Genomic DNA, 20383 nt, shown 5'->3' with positions numbered 1-20383 from the left:
TAATATATACCTCATCTTTGTAGAAAACACAGTGACAAGTACATATATTGCTATATCTGCTATAATATGCTCTTAGATTACCAACTAGAAAAACAAAAAAGACAAAATGGAGCTACTCTAGCACTGCTCATGAAAAGATTCCTACCCCCAAGTGCAACAGAACACTTGTTTCCTTGCAATTTAAATTCTATCCTGATTTGGAATGTTACCTCTAAAAAGAAAAACTAGTAATGAGTAGATAAATGACGTTGCATATATGCAAATTCCAATCTGACAAGTTTGTAAGAGAAACAGGTTGCATGAAGAAATCACCCCTTAGTGGTATTAAAAATAATATAATGCATTTGCTGTATAACATGAACTAGGAACTAAAAGAACTCGAGTCCTTTTAAACAGTTATGCTAAATATCTTGTCTTCTAGAACAGGTTCCTTAACACTCAGTTTCCATTTCATACCTGGGGGTCAACACAGCACAGCTGCTATATACGTAATCTCCCATCCTCTATTCATATTTGTTGAACAATTTTCTCATTGACTTGCATCCAATTTTTCCTCAACTCCTTCTCCAGTTTGTCAAGAGCATTTGTTGCCCTTCCAATATTGGTTTGATCTGTGAAAGTAGCAAAAATACTTTGTATTCCATTACTGAGTTACGGAAATATTTATCAGAGGGCGCAGGCAGATCTTGGTGCAATGCCATTCGATACAGCCTTCCAGTTTCACAGTGGCATTAATAATCCTTCCCAGTACAGTCTTTTCAACAATTTATGTCCATGCTGTAGCAAGTTATTCTAAGTCATACAGCTTTAACTTCATAGGATATTCTCACAGGTGTCACCAAAAGCCTTACAGAAGCCAAAACATGACTCAAAGGCATGATTATCAAGCCAGAAAAATAAATTAGCTTCAGTTAATGCTTCTGACAAATTCTTGCTGGTCCTTGCTTATTCACTTGTTTTTCAGATGACTTAGAACTACTGAAAGGATTTCTTCTTGCTTTTCTTCAGAAGCTGAACTCATTAGTCAGACACTTAAATTTACCAAAGACAGGCTCCCTCCATCCATTACCAATAAACCCACAACATCATCCATGCATCCACCAGACTCTATAGATAAATTAGCATTTATCTGTAATGATATTATTTATTTACCAGGACAAAAGGACAAATTTAATATTAGCGTATTGTGTCCTATTCAATCTTTAATACCCACTGCTTCAAATTTATTCTCAGCTTTATGTTTGATCATGCAGTCAAATATTTTTCTTTGTCTTCACTTTAAAAATTTGAGTTTTCTTTCCTTTTGGCAGCCATGACTTTTTCCTTAATCTCCCTCCTCTTACGAGTACAGTACTTAAAGGAAATACTAAGCATTTCCTGAAATACTGTTACTAGCTGCATTTAACTAGGCCTGATCTTATTGCTCAACTTTCCACTGTTATGTGCACCTTTCTTGAGATTCAGGTCATTAAAGAGTTCATTATTAAGCTGGTTGCTATTACAGCTCCTATTTTCTTCCATTTGAATAGATACTATAGATGTTCAACACAATTCTTTCGACAAGCTGCAAAGTCTAAGTACCTTTTTACCTTTGATATTTCCCATCCCTACTAAATAACAACACTGGCACTTCTAGACAACAGTAAGTCTTTTCCTTGTCTTTATTCTGCTGCTTCCTTCCCTTCCTAGAAGTTGTTATTTTAACTTCATAGCCATTTTTCTCCCATATCATAACACATGCAAATTTAAGGTTATTTTTAAACCTCCATAATTTGCATAAACCAATTAAGTCTTCTCCAAATCAGAATATAAAATTTTATTATGAAATAGAGTTTACCTTATTAAAGTGCAATTTTATGTGACCTTAGATGCTTTAAGTGTGGGACGGTCATTAATCTCACGTTCATACCCTGAAGTAGACATTTTCAAGTAAGCGTACATTTCTATTCCTAACGAGCACATTTCTTGTGCAGAAGGCCTGAGATAATCACAGTCAGAAAATTAGCATGATTGGCAATTGCAAGGGAAGACTCACTGGAGGGTGTTTAACAACTGTGCATCCAGTAAAATAACCAAAGAAATATATATATGTATTTTTAAATACTTGATCAAAGGAAGGCTATTTATGAAGTCACAGCTCTGCATGATCTGTTGAAGTATACTTGTGGATGCTTTCATGAAAATAGCTAGCAGAATAGTTAGGAAGGCCAAGGTCTCACTTGGACTGATAAAACTAAGGTCAGTCTTTTGTAAAAGGGGAAACAGCAACAACAAGAAAAAAAACAAAATCAACATGCAAGTGTTTGCACAAGAAATTATGTACAGATAACATTAGAAACCTGTTAGGTAAACATTGCATAAATCACTAAAAGGTAGGAAAAAAAAAAAGTGGGTTTAGTAGATAACATGTAATTTAAAAGCAATAATGAACAAAATGCTGAAAAAATTGTATTAATATTAAGCAGCTCAGAAATCTATTACAATATAACTTCATCATAAATTTTAAAGTTCATGAAATATAAAAAACCTATACAAAAAGTTTTGGCTAAACAAAAGGAGATTAATATCAGAATAAGCAGATTTTCCACTAAAATAATCATACATACATATTTCAGTGAGAATGATTTTTTTTCTTCTACAAAAGAAGAACTGACTTGCTAGAAGCTGACCACAGTGCGGTAGCCTACTTGGCTTTAACCTGAAGGTCAAATATTTAATTTTTCAAGTGAAGGAACTTAAAAAATACTGAGAAAGGTTCACTGAGTAAAGTAAATGATTTAAAAAAAAAAAAAAGTCAACCAATTGAGCATAAAAATATACATATAAAGTGTCTTGGTTTTTTGACAGTATACAATAATTTCTCATAACTCTACAGAGAAAACTAGTCTTCTTCAGAAGTACTTACAATATGTGGAAAAACAATATACATATGGTCCCCAAGGTGAAAGAGGACTATAGGATCCATGAATCAGTGGTCAACATATAAATCCTTATCATAGAAATATTGTAAACATTTTTCTTAATTGAAATCTCCATCATCTTTGGTATAACAGACTCCTAGGGAATCTCTGACGACACATTTTATATCCAATTTAAATAAGAGGGAAAAGAAACTGTTTAAACATTTTGCGTTTAAAGTATGCATCACAAAAATGCAGTATACGTATATGATCACAGTTTAGAATGGATCTTTTGTTTTAATAAAATGCTCCTGGCCTATAAATATCAAATCTTAATTGTTCTGGCCAAAGATCCACTTCTGGAAGGGGTCTGATGGATTACAGGATGCCAAACTTGGATGCTCTCCGTTTCCTGTAAGGCACATATGTAGTGCTGCATTGTATAGAGTTTGATCCTAAAGTGAGTAAAAAAGGAGGGAAAAAAAAGAAAGTGAACAATGAGCATGCTATTTCCCCCCACTCTTTGTTTTTCCCCAAGTTCATTGTTGTTAAAGAGTAAGGCCGTACAGATAGTGCCGAGGGGGGACAGCAAACAAATATGAGTAGTATGCAGGTGCCAACTTATTTTGTTAGGAAAAAAATTTTAAATATTTTAAAAGATACAAAACATTTGGTTTGACTTCCAGGTAGATGCCCAGACACACACACTAAAGGATATCAACTGTTTTTGTAAGTGACGTTTCTACTTTACATTTAAAATAGTGCAATCATCAAGTTTTGATCTGGTAACTGAAAAGCTGAAATTATCTACATTTTCCTCCCAGAAATAAATTTACTCCTTTTTGGCTTCAGAGTTTTGTTTCATTGGGGTTTTCTCTTTCATTGCAAATCAAAAATTAACTCATATAAAAGATCACTGATAAAAATGCCGATTCACTGCGCAGTCTAAATACCTTTTGATGCAGCCATTGCTCTTCTCCAACGGCAAAGGTTTTCTGGCCTTTGTAGTTACATTCACGAAGCTGCACAGGTCCTTTAGCAGCATGCAGACAAAGCTCCTTCTGAATGTTATGTCGAATTTCATGGTGTGCAGAATATTCAAAGTACTATTTAAATAATTTTTAAAAATTTCAGTAAACAAACACAAACAAGAGTATTAAACTAAATTAACCCTTTGAAATTCCAATACACAAAGTAATAGATTTCTTTTGTTACTCAACAATTTGAGAATACAGAATCATTTCTCTGATTTTTAGCACACACGTTTTAAAAATGTTTACAAAACTAAAAGCATTTTTTAATACTAATGCAATGGAATATATTTAGAAGTACTTAAATGTATAAATTGCAAATGACACTTGGTGCATATGCATTATGATGCAAGATCTCATTGCTTGCTCCCCCAGGAATGTTATATAATTCAAGGAGACAAACTGAAGAGTGGAGATAGTTGCATGGATAGCTTAAAATTTGGCATTTCTTAACTTTAAAAATATTTATTCAATTTTTGTTGCTGGATTTTGCTTTTTCTTAGAGCAACCAAAAAAAGAATTTGTCACATGGAACAATACTGATTGCTGTACGTCAACTTTTGCTGCTTGATCTAAACAATAAATGCTAACAATAGGATGCTGTTATGTTCTCTTGTGAGCTAGCCATTAGAAAAGTAATATAAGCGTGTATTTTGTGAGTGAATTTTACCATTATTTCCTCACAGCAGAGGACTCTTAAGGCTCAGAAATTCTAGGCTATAATTCTGGTCTTAAACAGGGATTTAATTCTAACAGTTAGACAGAGCTGTCCTTTTATACCTCTAGTCCTACCCTACCATCCCGGTCTCTTCTTTTTCTCCCTCATTAAACAGCAGAGTTCCTATCATTACATCCCACTACCACTGTTTCTTGGCTCCGTATGTCAGCCTTCTTCACCATATCTTTCCTTTGACTATTAAGACCAGGCTCAGTTAGCTCCCTGTGGCTTTCAGCTATCTATCCAGTTGGTCAGCTCTGCCTCCTCACTGCCTTGGCATCAATGGGAATAGCACTGAGGAACAGGCATCTCACTCTTAAGTCTCTGTGCCCAACATTACTCCCTGAAACAGGTACTGATAGGAGTGACCTGCTTAGTCACTTAGCGCTCAGACATAGTAATTTACTCTAAATCTGTTAATCTGACTTAATCTGTTCCGATTTATTTTTTGAACTCCAAAAATCTCTGCAAGCCCTGAAAACACAACTTGAAAGCTAGGTTTAAAACTTCATTAATTTTGGATATTGAGATGCTATTGAGATGGACATGTTCCCAGCCCTAGAATATTCTAAAAAGGAAGAACGATAAACAATTGATTTACAACTCTGAAAACCATGTTCTCTCTTCCATTTCCTTCTCCCATCTCAAATATATGGACAAAGATGACAGGTAGCATGGAAAATTTCAGCCTACACTGCTAAAGTCTGGTAAAGTACATAAAACAACTGAAAATAAGAGTATTGTAATGTTAAGTAAGCAAATATGCACATCTCTTGAGCATTACCAGCAAAACCTATATTAAAATTCTCTGAAGGCTGGCATTTAAAGGGATTCAGACTGTTATTTTATGGCAGGAAGAAAAACAAAAACCACAACACTTGAAAGCATAGAGTTTAGTACAGTCCAAGATAACTTAGAGAGAGATGACAATAGAAGCATACAGTAGATCTCTTAATACGTCTTGGTACAGTGTTCCTGCATTAATGACTGTGAAAAGGCTTATATAGTATTAATCCACAACAGAATAAAAAAAAAAAGCTCAATACTGTAAGAAGCTAACATAACAGGGTAGTTGTTAACCTAGACAGTATTCTACTTCCCACAAAAATTGGTTAGGAAAGCATCAACTAACTAGGATCATCTGTCTGAGTTTTCACAGTGCCATCAATGGATGGCTTTTAAGACTGAAGATTTTATTAAAAAAAAGAAAAATTACAACTATATTCTAACAAAAACTTTTAAACCTTTGTTGACCTTTCGTTAACAAATTTTATTCACCAAGTAACTCTTTAAGGCAACAGAGAAGTGTTCATTTCTGGGCAGGGAAGGAGATGTTACTTTTATTAGTATTACAGTAGTGCCTGAAGGATTATTGCAAGTCATACTGTACAAGAAACAGAGCACCATTGCTGCCTCCAAGAGCTATGCATCAAAGAGAGCTCTTCTTGGACAAATTCAATCATATTATTCACTTGCATTAGCCAGTACAGGATAGACCACTTTGACCTCGCACTATGAGGCTGCAAGCATGATAGGGAAGGTGGCTCAGGCGGGGCCACTTGGTCTCCCATTGGCTGGATTCCCACCAACATCTTCCTTGACAGTGCGAGTCCTGGTAGCAGAGAAACAAGCAACAGGAGGAAGCATAAGGAAAGGAAGAATTAAGAAGACAACACTTACAAGAAAGCAGTAAGGGTAGGATGAAAAGGTTTTGCACAGAAAGGAGAGATCAAGTGAAGCAGTGCAATTGTGTTAAAAATCTGAATCTGTATGCTGAACATAAAAGGTTATAAGCAGGACAAAACATGAAGAGCAGTATGAAATTTGCCTTGAACAATATATACAGAAATTAACTCTTAAAAAAAAAAAAAGGAAAAAAAAAGAGAGAGATAGAGAAATTGCATATTAAAAATGAGTCCATTTCTCTAAAATAAATGAAAAGCTTTAATATGGTAAAGTTACAGCTGAATAGATCATAAAAATCAGGTATCAAATATTTTACCTGATTTCCTCCAAGTCCATGACAAGAATACATAATCAATGGTTTGCCACCATGGTTATTTTCACCAACATCCAGACACATGTGGTTACCTATATTTTTTAACTAAAGAAAGGGTGTTATGAGAAAAAAAAGAAAGCAGCTCAGTGAGGATGACAAAAAATTGAACTGTCTCACTTGTATACAAAACTAACCTTTGGCTTAACAACAATTACAGCTGTTAGTTCATTTTTATTTTCTGCTATGCTCAAATCTAAAAATCCTGGTCTTTCACTTAATCTTTTCTAACCAAAAGCCTAGTAACTACATTATGGCTGTCTACAGCCACACACTTTGAATTATTAGGCTACTGGTGTACAAGGTTACTGTTATTCAAATTACAATTTGAACAGATACACATAAAATATTCAAAATTGGAGGAAGGGGAAGTTTTATTTGTAAATACATGCTAAACATTCACATTCACCTCAGACTAAGAATTATTAGTTGTTTAATATTTTTTTGGTTTTAGCAATGCAATGTCTAAGAAGTTATTTAGCAGAGGAAATGCAATGGTCCTTAAAAAAAACATACATATAACTATGAACACACATTTTCCTCATCATAAACCTAATTCTGAGAAGCAAATAGTTGTCCAGTTTTCCTTATTAACATGAACTAAAAATTCTTGCAGACTTCTTACTATATAAAGCTAAATTTACCTTGATAATTCAGGAAATCTCTCACCACTGGCTTAGTACTTTTGTATCATTTTAACTATTAGCGATAGGCAGAACGTTGCTTATCTTAGCAGGTTGTAAGATCCTGTTAAGCAAGGCTACTGTTAGTTATTAAGAAGTTTTGCTTAAATTTCGTATCGCCATTGACAAAGCTATAAAATATTCAAGTAGCAGGGTATGCAGAAGAGATTCGTTGTCCAGAGTAGTGACAGAAAACCCTAGAGCAGTTAATGATAGCTAAAATGTAAACACTATGGCTAAGGTAGCACAAAAGATTAGCAAACTTCCTGGATTATGGAAGACTATAGAAAATAATTAAACTTACATATCCAGAAAACAAAGGATTCAGGTCTGGCACATACGCTTCTGGATAAACATTACTGAGATACCAGGTAAAATTTTTACACTGCAGACGCTGCCTTAAATCAAGCCTTTTTGAGATATCTCCAAATGTTTTCTGTTAGAGGAAGGGAAGTAAGGAAGGATGGAAGAGAAATATACTAACGTTACTAATATAAATTTTGTACATATAAATCGATGATATTTTGTGTTGTAGCATTAAACAAGTTTTAAGCTTCATTTGTTGATTTTTTTTTTTAAATACTGTACTACTACTGTTACTGCTGTTTGTTTTTCAGTGTCATAACACCACTGACATCTTGCCTGCAGCATTTCAAAGCACGTGCAAGAAAAATACATTGCAACATGGAAACAATAGAAGCATCCTTAGTCCCAAGAGAGTTTTAACACAGTGCCATAAAGTGGGAAAGTACAAACAAGACCATACTGATGACAGCTATAAAGCTAACTGATCTCACTAAAAGGAGTGAGCTGAAATAATGAATTGGATTAATTAAATAATTAGCGTAATAGTCAGTACAATGCAGAATCTCCCAGGGAAAATTCAGTTGTCTAGCTGCTAAACATGCTTAGGAAATCTAATGCTATTAGTGATACAGTAGTCACAAAAATTTATCACACGAAGGGAGAAAAAGTAGCTTGAAGAAAACTCTAGGTTCCAGCTGGTGAAAGACCAAAGTTCCAGAAAACTTACAAAAATAAATAAACCAACACCCAAACCCCCTGATTTTAACTTCTGTTTTTAAGCAGATAGAGACAGGATGAATATCTATCATTGAATAAGCTTTATTCTGCAGCTAAAGAACAACAAAATCTGCTTTTTAAGTAAAAATATGAAGCAACTTGAGATAAATGAGACATTATGTTTCTCACTCCAAAAAATAAGTTAGTTTGCATTTTCTATGCTCAGTAGCTTTCCTCATGCTCTTCCGGTAGTTCCAGTAGCTGCTCAATGCAAACAACACAGGATTTTAGAGAAAGTATGAAAAAAGCCTACCAATCAAAAAAAGCCACCACGCGAATCAACACTATCACCACCCAAACACTTAAGTTTTTTCATGTTTGTTGGGGCTACAGCATTAAGCAAACTGAACTCTGTCTTTTCATTAAAATATCTAGAATCCTTACATACTTTGTCAATAAATAACTTTTGCTCACCAAAACTTTCAACGCAGCAAGTCTGATTTCTAATACCACCACCACCACCTACTTGTTTCACAATTTTTGCTGCCTCTGTGTTTCTTCGGTAAAATATTTCTTTATATTCATCCATCCACACTTCTGCAAGGCGGACTTGGTTACGTGTGATCACTTGAGTACCTTTTGGGAAAGTATGGGGACTCTTGCTGCGAAAGACATGGCCAACAACAGAGCAAGGCATGATCTCCAACTGTCCACCACATTGCCATACCTAATAATAACATTTTTTGTGTAAGTGCACTGCAGTTAGAATTAAGGGGATGGAAAAAACTTCAGCAATGTTACTGTTCACCAGAAAAAAACCCCAAACCACTAGCAAGAGTGCATATATCAGGCATACTATAAGTAAATTTCCTAATCAGGTATACCCTGGAAATGTACGTTTCAGCTATCAACCCTAAACACATTTAAAAAGCAAAAAAAAAAAAAAAAATCAGTTCAGTGAGCATGTTTGTATTTTATTTCATAGGTCATCAGTAATTAATTTGCCATGTCCTAGTTGGCTAATTCAGCAGAGAAGTCAAGATCTAATACTAATTTGTCCTCAAAAATCCTGTACACTGTCAGTATAGAGACCACCGCTAATTAAGTAGCTAAACTTACTCTGAAAGACATTTCTATATTTTCACCTCCCCATATTTCCATTTCTTCATCATAGCTTCCAATGTGTTTGAAGTAGTCTTTTGATATTGAAAAGAGACCTCCAGCAAAAGTAGGTGTTCTGCAAAGAGAGAAATTTACTGAAGACAGGATTCAAATAGGTAGGTTTTTTAAATATAGATGTAAAAACATGGTATAACTGTTCTAGGAAGTTTCCATGCATTTGTCAGTGTTTCACTACATTGATACATTTCCCTGGCATAGATAATACTTCAAGCAATTAAATCTGCCCACATCAAGTCTCATTTGACAGTTTTATTGTCATTTATTAACAACTGGTTTAGACTAATGACTGCTGGTATAAAAGACAGCATCAGGAAAAATTTTCCCTGTATGGAAGATATCAAGCAAAGTTATTACTCCTCCAGACCAGTAACCTGTCTGCAGCCAAAGCACATACAATTATCATCAAATGCACCACTGTAACAGTCTAGTATTTTGGTGGTCTGAACCTTTGTTGTCATCCTTTCAAGGATGATGAATGCAGAGCCAGAATCTGTGGTACTGTCTCTGAAAAGAATTGTTTATAATCCTCCTCTCCCCCCTCCCTCCTGACGAAAAATATACATAGAAATTGCTTATTATGTTCCCAGTGTACGTAGAAAAAAGGTAACACAGAGCAATTACTGTCTTAAGCATGCCATATTTTTATGAAATCTTTAAAATTTACAATGTGGTTCTTAAAGTATTACAAAAACCATCTAAGATGCTAAGACTTCTGATCATACTCATCTGAAGAACTAGTTCATTTACAAACTGCTATTCATAAAAAAACGATGAAAACTGAAAGATTTAGAATATTATTAAAATCATGTTTACCTAATTGGATAGGTTTCATCTTTTCTTCTTTTATTTTCATGTTTAGGAAGAGACTCCCATCCAAATGACAAACTCCAATCAAAATTTCCTCTGTTGTGGCTATGCCCATAAGGAGATGGTTTACTGAATTCAAAAGTATTGAGATCTATAGAAGCAATATCAGGGCTTACAACAGCAACAGGGTTCTCAGCTATTCTTGCCAATAATGGCTCTAACCAGCCATAAAAGCATTCACCTATGGAGAAAATAGGAACAAGCACTGAATTTTCACTTGGCTATAAAGCAGGACACAGGGAATATTTTAACATGCCCACAGCAAGCCAATATGCACTGCTTTTAAATAGCATTGCTAATTATACTTTCAATAATATAAAAATAGCATTAGGAAAGATGATACATTGCTAATGTTCATAATTCATAAAAAATCTGCAATGTTAAATCAAAGACAACAGCATTATAAACCAGACCTGGCGTAGTTACAGGTTACACTTACAATGAGCATCCAGAAAGGTAAGGGTCTCTCCTGTTGCTACTGAAGCTCCCAACAACCGTGCAGTGATTAGACCTTTTCTTTCCTTTTGACGGACTACTTTAACTATTTGAAATGGTTTCACATATTCATCTAGTTTATCATGCAAGTATTCTAGAAAGAGAAATCAGTTTCAGAATATTCAGCGAATATACATGCCACTGCCTAAAATTTTACACTATTAAACTAACAGGAAAAACAATTCGCACAAATCCCAGGAATGATCTCAACATCAAAGCAGTAAACAATTCCTGACTGTTGAACGTTATTTTTAGGGGCTGAGTTTTGTTGGGGGTAGGGGTGTAGGAAGAGGTGACTGGCAGAGAACAGGAGACGGAACACTAAAAATATTCTAAAAGAGAAAGGACATGTGCTAGTACATCTCTTCTGCAGTATTAACAGTTTGAACATCAATTCAAAATCCATTTTCAGAGCAAACGGATCATCTGCCTACTTACTCAAGTTATCTGCAGAACAAGCAAATTTTTTCCTTAATGACAGCACATTTTACAGTTTTCAAAGGTTACAATATTTATAACAGCAAGAGAAGCTATATAAATAGCTCTTTAAATGTGCAAAATTTGAGAAACCACCCCGCATCCCTCGTTAAACATCCCACATCATCTTCCTTCCTCTGCCCATCCTTAGTACTAAACTGTACTACTGAACATACTTCACATCCAAGTGTGTCAGTGTCCAAACCCAAGACAGTCAGTATACTACAGACTTGCAAAAAGTGTAAATACATTAATATAAGCATGTATGTATAGACATGTTCATCTAAAGTTAAGCATATAGTTTTTTAAACTTGCATTTGTGATCACACTCAGTATACATTCAATTATTTTTGGCAGTCAACTTGAGTATTGAAGATTATTTTTACTTATAATTATTTTACTTTATTATAATTTTACTTTCTAGGAAAGATGTTGCCCTTCATATTAATGAAATTAATTTGCATAAAGACAATCACTGATAAAATGCAAATTGCTACAAGCATTGGCCAATTTATCCTTGGATACTTTGTTCTATAAATTGCAATTGGTTTGAAGCACAAATTACAGAGCTACTTGTCATGCAACCAGTTCTGCAGTTTAAGCAGCACTAGAATTGGAATAATCAGAAATGGGGTTTAAAAACCTTTTAGAGGACAAGAATTTCATATTTTACTACCCTATGAAAAAAAGATGGGGGAGAACTATTTTATATTTTATAGAAAAAGAAAGGAACAAAACCACTTAGAATACCATTATACATGTTAATGGTAGTAAAGAGATATCCTCTTTTAACCAATTTATCTGCAATCCTAACATGTCTTAAGTTAAAAAAAAAAAAATTCAAGAGAAAATAGAAAGACTTCTTACCATCTACACTGGCATCATCCACCAAAATAATCTCCTTTAGCAGTATGGCAGGAGATGTATACATCACGCTGTGAACAGTTCTGAGCAGAGTGGACCATGCTTCATTATGAAAAACTATTATAACACTTGTGGTTGGCAATGGCGGGCAACGCTTAAACTTTTGTTCAATACATCTACAGATTAGAAAGTGTCAAATGTTACAAAATGGACAAAAAGTTTTGACTCAAACTCTTGAAAGAAACCCTTCTCTTTCTAGTACAAAGCTTTATAAGTATGGACATTAAATATTTCAGCTTCTCCACTTTCTATCCCAGTTTTGGAGTGCAAAGGCAGGTGCTTCAATTGGAAAAGCTGTACAAAATATTTTTTAAAAATATGATGAATAAGAATTCCCTTTGAACAACTGACTCAGTTCTGCTTCTGTCTCACAAACATTTAAGTACGTTTCATATAGAACCCAGGTCTTCTTCAGAAAAAAAATATGTTATTCTATTGAGAGCAGCAGATACTGAGCTGCAAAATCAGACTTTAAGTCACCATTACTGTTGAAACCCAAAAAATACAAAGAATAATATTTATTACAAGAATGCAGAGTTTGCAAGGAAAAATAGAACAGATCTAATTCAGAACTTCAAAATTTTGTAGAAATACCATATAACCCTTCGGGCAGCATATCCCATTCAAGGGAAACAATTTTAAACCCACAGTTTTTCAAGATTAATGTATTCTGAACATAATTTTCAATCCAATTGCAAGTCAAGATGACAAGACAACACTTCTGTATTCATAAGCTGCACACTTACTGTTTATTGCCTGTCAACTTTAAAGACTGGAGGACTCCCCAAGGTAATTATCACAGCCATTGCCTCACAAAATACACAGGCGAAAACTCACCAGTTATGCTCTAGCAAAGGTTATTGTGAGCTGCACCACGTGTAACATGATATTCATACTACCAGCAGCAGCTTAGTAAGGTTAGTCACTTCTGACACAGATAGCTGAGAACATATAATCTGACACTGACAGACTGCTCATAACCAAAACCTACTCTACCCAAGTCCTACAGTCTTCATTAATACAATTTTTCAATACTACAAGATTGCTGAGATGTTCCATTGCCGTGTTCAACAGTTTACAATTCCTAATTTATTAAATTATGCTGGTGGTTTTATTAACAGTGAATACTAAAAAAAAAAGGGGGGGGGGGAATGGTGTTTAAATTGGGAAAAATTTTAAACCATATTTTTAGTTTTCTTCTAAGTAAAACTTAGCAGGCTTCCAGAAAGTCACTCAGAAATTGTAGCTTAAAGGCAAAAGCAGAAAACCTTATTTAAATATGGTTACTTTGAATTCAAAACCATGAAAGAAGTGAGCATTTCTAAACATTCTTGGCTTTGGCACTGTGGATCATTATGTACAGCCAATATATATGTATAGCTAGCAGACTTTCCTAAACTATCACCTAATGCTGAACTCAAATCACTTTGCAGTCTGCATTTCTGACAAGTTTTTCAACTATCAGGACATACACATTTCAACATACTCAGGAGGTCGAGTGTCTGGTCCAAGATCTCGGTGTAAAGAAATCCTATCACTTGCAAATGCATTAAAACAGTGTTTTTCTTCCCCACGCTGTTTTTCTTTCTGTTCTTCTGAATTTAGGTTGATGGGTTTAAATGCTTTACCAGAAGCTCCAGGAGCATTAGAATCTTGAAGGGGTCGATCTAGAAAGGGTTTTAGTTCCACTGCAGTATAATGTCCTGGCAAACAGTGTCTCTCTCCAGTAATCTTAGTTTGCCTAACAGGTGCTTTTATCTGCATTTTTGGCTTTGCACCTTTGATATTGTTCATAGCATTTAACACGAAACCTAATACATGACTTTTCTTTCCAACAACTGGCTCAATCCCTGCTTCATCTTTAAAATCTTGAACACCCACTTCTCTTTGTAATAAAAATAAAAATACCAGAAAGACAAACACAATAATGCTAAACTTCCAAAGTTTCCAGTGAAAAAATAATTTCCTGAATAGTTTAGGTGCTTTTTTCAAAGCCATTCTAGTTTTCAAAAATTATCACAAGACAAAAGTTTCTGTGAATGATGTTCTTCAAATAGGTCACAGCATTTCTTGAAATTATAACACCTGTAAATTAAAACAAAAAGTATTAATTTAGACATCTAGTATATTCAACAATGTAAAACCACAAGAAATTAATGGGCAGGAATTAATTCACAACTCCCAAGTGTCAAACATTATGTGTCCATCACTTAAAGATACATCAAGCCTATCTATAAGATACCCAAAATGCACTTTCCCTGTTTTTTGTTTTGTTTTTTTTTTTAAATACACTTCAAAGAGAAGAACCAGAAAGCAGGCATACCACTAAGAATAAAACACTATTTCTATAAAATACCACTACTTCACATTAATTTTCTTCTAAATCTTGAAAATTAATTTGTTTAAAATTAGAGGAAAGTGTTGTTTTAAGTCTTCTGGAAGCAGGAAATTTTAGTTCAATGATGGAATAGAAGGAAAACAGATGGAATCAATATGGTAAGTTCAAGTTGCATGTAAGAAAGTGAACTATAAAGACAGGAAGGACTTCTCAACCAACTTATTTCAACAATTTGGAAATTTCCAATATTTAAAAAAAAAAAAAATCCATTTCAAGATCGGACTTAAGTAATCAGACCTCAAGTGGGAAATTTTTAGATTAATTTAGTTATCTAGTATACATGTTCAATGCAGACTTAATACAGGTAATTTGGAGTAGGTTAATTTAACCTGAGGATCAAGTAATCATTCTGTATATTTTTTCATTCACTTGTACTGCATTTTCTGGCATGTGCTGCTGCAACTCATCAAGAGAACATGTCAAAGAACTCTCCTCTTTCAGGAACTCTGCCACTATTTTTTTCACAGACAAGCAATTATTCAGCGGCTTTCAAAGATGGGGAACTATGAAAAACATTTGAGGACTACCAGACTCCAAGTGATTTGAATTAAATTCTCTCTGCAAAATTGGCAGTTTACAAGAAGGGGAAAAATAGCAACCAGCTTGAATACAAAGTACAGCTTTATTTTTATATAAGTTGCATGTATATGAACTGAGAAAAGAAATAAGCAGCATCTAGATAAAAGCCACGGTTAATTCCCACTTGCTAACTACTGACCACAGAATTGCAAAAACCTACTTTTCTATTTCATCCTTTGAAATACAAATAGATTCTGCATTTCTTAATTGGAATAACATATACTCAGGAAGAGATACAACTTATAGAAAACAGAAAAAAACCTCACCTGGTTTCCTTCAAGAATTTGCAGCATAAGTTAAGTATCTGGATTTGTTCACATTATAGTTTATTTCAAAGCTTATGTCAGCTTTTTTAATAAACCCATACATTCAAACCACAGTAGTTTTACCATAGAGCTATTGTTATAAGAATGCAGAGGGGAAGGTCATTACAGCATTGCCATACAGATACTAAAAGGTACCAAAAATGTGCTTCACAAGGCTCACAAAATTTCCAAGAAAACCCATTTAAAAAATCCAGTCCACTTGTGCCTCACATGTTATTTTCCCATTTTTCTTTAGTGCTGAAAAATTTGTACTACAATACCAATACCTATACGCTGTAAGACTAAGAATAAAAACTTTCTTTGCTGGTGACAGTATTGCAACCAATTTACCAAACTGCCAGATTAAAAAATGCCTTGTTTTCTCACAATGTCTGGTGGGTTGATCTTGGCTGTCTGCCAGACACCCAGCCAGCCACTCTCTCAATCCCCCTCCTCAACATGACAGCAGGGAGAAAATAAGATGGAAAAGCTCATGGGTCAAGATAAGGACAGTGTGATCATTTACCAATTACTGTCGCAGGGAAAACAGACTCGAGGATGATGAATTTCATTTATTGCCAATTAAAAATAGAGCAGGATGGTGAGAAACAAAGACAAAACTAAAACCACCTCCCCAGGCTCGACTTCACTCCTTCATTCCCAGCTCTTCTACCTCCTTTCTCCCAAGTGGTGTAGAGGGGATGGAGAATGAGGGTTGTGGTCAGCTTATAACACTTCATCTCTGCCGCTCCTTCCTCTTCACACTTTTCCCCTACTCCAATATCTGCTCTGGCATGGTCCTCCATGGGCTGCAGAGAAATACCTTCTTCACTGTGGCCTTCTCCATGGGCTGCAGTGGGACAACCTGCTTCACCATAGTCTTCTCCATGGGCTGCAGGGGAATCTCTGCTCCAGTGCCTGGAACACCTCTTCCTCTCCTCCTTCACTGACCTTGGTGCCTGCAGGGTTGTTTGTCTCACGTTTTTCTCACTACTCTCTCTCACAGCTGCTGTGCAGCATTTTTTGCCCTTTCTTAAATACCTTATCACAGAGACATCACCTGCTACACTGGGTGGCTCAACTTTGGCCAGCAGTGGGTCCATTTTAGAGCTGGCTGGAACTGGCTGTGTCCACCACAGGGGCAGCCCCTGGTCTCTTCTCACAGAGGCCACCCCTGCAGTCATCCCCACCTCCCAACCTTGCCATATAAATGCAATACACAATGTAAAACACTACGCATATGTACAGATCAGCACCCAGCAAGAAGACTGTAACTTGTAAAACTACCACTGCTAAATCTGCAAGGGCTCTGCCCGAGTCTACAGCCTCTGCAACCTGTTAACCAGGAATGTTTTCGTAACACCATAAAAAAGAAAATCACATTACTGTTTCTCATAAATCTTAAAGCTTAGGAATCAATAAGCTATATAAATATATCTTCCTCAAATAGAAAAAAGAAAACATATATTTTTTTATTATATTTGAAGTACTTAATATTATATGAGACACCTGGCAACTTCTTTATCTCACAAGCAGTCATTAGGCATAGTCAATCAGGCAAACACCTGGGGAGGGGGGCATGAGCACTGGTTGGCTGATTGGTTTGTTTCTAAAGACTGTTGCCCTCAAATTTCTTTTATATCACTAAACATGCAACAGTGTTCTCCAACTTCCTCTAGGCCTCTTCCTCTTGGTAAAGAGACTTAAATTTGTCCATGACAAGGGAAAGGTTACGCTTTAATGAACATAATGGTATAAGATACGTCAAGAGAAGAGAGGTTAAATTTAATTCTATATAGCAACATTGACTGTTTCACACTGAAATTATGCTTAAATTTGAGAACTTAATCAGTATTTGAGTCAAATATTTACGACTGTCTCTTTTTGTTTTAATGAGCTGGCATAAGACTACTCAAAGAGTAGAAAAATTAAATGGTATGGCTACATATCTGTTATCCGCCTTAGTATCAGAGAAATCTTTTCACTAATTTAATAATTACTTTAGAGAGTTGAAGTTGCAGTTGTCAGATTTCCATTGTATATCTTCAGTATTTCAATTAATACAGCAATATTTACTTACGCTACGCTCACTACGTCATAAATTTTTTTTCTAGTTCTATGTTTACTACAGGAACTTTGGCTTCTTTGTCTCCAGCAACAAAAAGGAAAAATGGACTAGAAAATACCAAAGATTTCTTCCACAGATTTTTAGCACATACTTCAGACTTTTGCTGCTGCTGGCTTTGATGCTGACACACCTAATTAACCTATTCTTCACAAAACTTCAAAAGTACATATGTGCATTTTAACAAAAACTTAAACTAAATTACTGTTATTTTTATTCGGGGTTATTTCCTGCACAAATTGAGCATATACAAATCCTTAGTAAGAATATTCATGATCAACACAACACAATAGTCAAGATATCTGTAAATCAAAATAACCAAAATCTAAAATCCATCCAGAATATTTCTTGCACTACCTGTGTTTTGCATACATCTGTCTTCAGACAAGTAAGTCATTAAAGACTATAATGAGCAGACCTAATGAGCAACCAAGAGCATACAGCAATTTATTCAGCATTTGTTTTCCTATATAACTATATTCACTTTTATCTGCATACACTTTGACTTCTCTTTGACAACATATTTCCTTGTATTGGCTACACCTGTCTTGGCTGCTCAGGCCTAACTACAGCAGGCTGCCATAACACACAGGTGAAATGTGTCTGTCCCTAGAAATGAAAAGACAACTCACCTGACTTAAGTGGGTTGTGCAACAGAGCAACACAACTTAACCCTTTCAATGTGGATTAGTACACTCCAGCAGCATACATGGCAGCATGCTGTGCACAGAAACAAGTGCAAGCAATGTTTCTTTTTTAAAGAAAGGATTCAAGTGATAGCCTTGGATAGTATGTGCAGCAGAGGTGAAGTGGACAAACATGGGCTCGTTTGCCACAAACGTACAGCAAACTCTTTGATACAGACAAATGCGGAGTGTAGTTTTATTGACAAAACATCTGATAGAGATATTGCTTACAATAAGAGAAGAGCTCTTTGTCGCACAAAATAGTAGCAGCTTCCAGAACACAGACTACATTGTCCAAAGAACTTTTGCCATGAAAGCTATATCTTCCTTAGGGTTTTTACCAGGATAATTTTGTAGTCAGAAATACAATCTTTATTCCCCACAAATGCCTCACACATTTTTATGGCATAGCAATGTCAGTAAGCACAGACCAAGCTACTGTTCCATCCTCCAGGACATGCTGAAGAAATATGTGGCATGATTAAACTCCCTGAAGTGACTGTTTAGCAAAGTGTTTAATCTACTATTCATTAGTGTTATTTTCACTAATTGTAGTCTGGATTCTTACAGTGCTTTGAAATAATTAGCCATAAACATCAAAAGTTGGATTTTAGGGATTTTTTTTTTTTTAAGAAGAAAATAACCAGAAAACTAATATGTACTACAAAAGTCTTCTAAAAGTGCCAAAAAGCAGCTGCCACACTACTTCAAACCACATCACATGGGTAGTGTGTGAATTCAATACACAGTCTATGTTACATTATGCCACCCACTGACTCTGATGTCAGACTGTCTGCAAAAACTCTGGCTTACAAGAAAGCCTCACTACAGTAGCCAACATGTAGACAACTCTGACTTTTTGTTAGCTTGGTCTGAACAACACTGTAGACAATCACTTTTTAAAAGAATTAAAATGTCAAGATAACCCAAATCAGCAGAAATTCTTTCAGACCATGCCAGTGAGGAGAAATTTATTGGGGTTAGTATCAACAATATACTTGACCTCAGTTTTTTTAATAAAACTGTTTTAAAATCTACTTTTCTTTTATCTGAATGTTAAATAGGGTTCTAATGTTTCCTGAGAACGTTGCTTATGGAACATAAAAAAAATTAAAAATATAAGATACTAAGTAAAAAATACTAAATACTTAAGAAAAAAAAAAACTAAAAAAGAGAAAACCAGGAAAACAACCCCTTCGGAATGATTCTAATCACAACTATTTAACTACACAACTGTACTTCACCCTTAATCTAATTTCTTCTGTAACTCCAGAAGCACACTCTCATTAAAAAGCTTGTCTATTTTTTCTTATTATCTAAGTATACAATCCCTTCATCAAGACCTTAATGTCCCCTTAATCAGAAAGTGGGTGTGTGACTAGAAACACTGAACAAATTCTTTAGAAAAAAAAGACCTGACACTCATGATCAGCTGTTCTCACCAAATTAGCAAAAGTCTGCCAAAGATGCGTGATTACAGACGTTGGGATACCTTACCTGTAAGAGTGCTACTTTCACCACTGGTATTTCTGAATCTAAAATTCCAGACAGGGCTTTTTGTTTTCTTTGCATGAATACCAATGTAGATGCTACTAAAACATGAGCTACTGAAATAATCAGTTTGGTAGGTGATATTCTTGTCTTCTACCACCATGGAAATTGAGTTTTTTCTACCAGCAGAAAAATAAATGAATCACGGAACAAAACCATTTCCACTTCCTAGAAGTACATCCCAGAAGAACATCCACTCACATTACCACCTCTTTTGACAGACTAAGAAACATCCAATTTGGAGTGAACTTTTCATACAGGTTTAGCTGACTATGAAATACAAAGGCCCTCCATACAATCAAAAACATTCAAAAGCACTTCAGACTTTAGGGAAAATTAAAACAGTTGCTTAAGTTTACCAAACTATGCTACCATTTACAAGA

The 20383-nt window shown here is 35.1% G+C and overlaps 1 protein-coding gene across 1 annotated transcript; it reads right to left on the bottom strand.

Moving 5' to 3' along the window:
- Nucleotides 1-2471: 2471 nt before the first annotated feature.
- On the bottom strand, nt 2472-14354 carry GALNT3 (polypeptide N-acetylgalactosaminyltransferase 3). The gene is made up of 10 exons (XM_050899923.1): nt 13843-14354; nt 12300-12472; nt 10900-11049; nt 10407-10641; nt 9531-9648; nt 8938-9138; nt 7693-7824; nt 6652-6753; nt 3854-4006; nt 2472-3355 (listed from the first exon to the last, which is right to left on the bottom strand). The coding sequence occupies exons 1-10, from the start codon at nt 14352-14354 to the stop codon at nt 3233-3235; spliced, it is 1899 nt and encodes a 632-aa protein (XP_050755880.1). The 3' UTR covers nt 2472-3232.
- Between the last annotated feature and the right edge of the window lie 6029 nt (nt 14355-20383).

The sequence above is a fragment of the Gymnogyps californianus genome, chromosome 7, assembly GCF_018139145.2.
Source record: "Gymnogyps californianus isolate 813 chromosome 7, ASM1813914v2, whole genome shotgun sequence".
In the NCBI taxonomy this organism is placed as follows: Eukaryota; Metazoa; Chordata; class Aves; order Accipitriformes; family Cathartidae; genus Gymnogyps; species Gymnogyps californianus.
The sequence above is the reverse complement of the archived record's forward strand: the minus strand, read 5'-3'. Positions and strand labels throughout refer to the sequence as shown.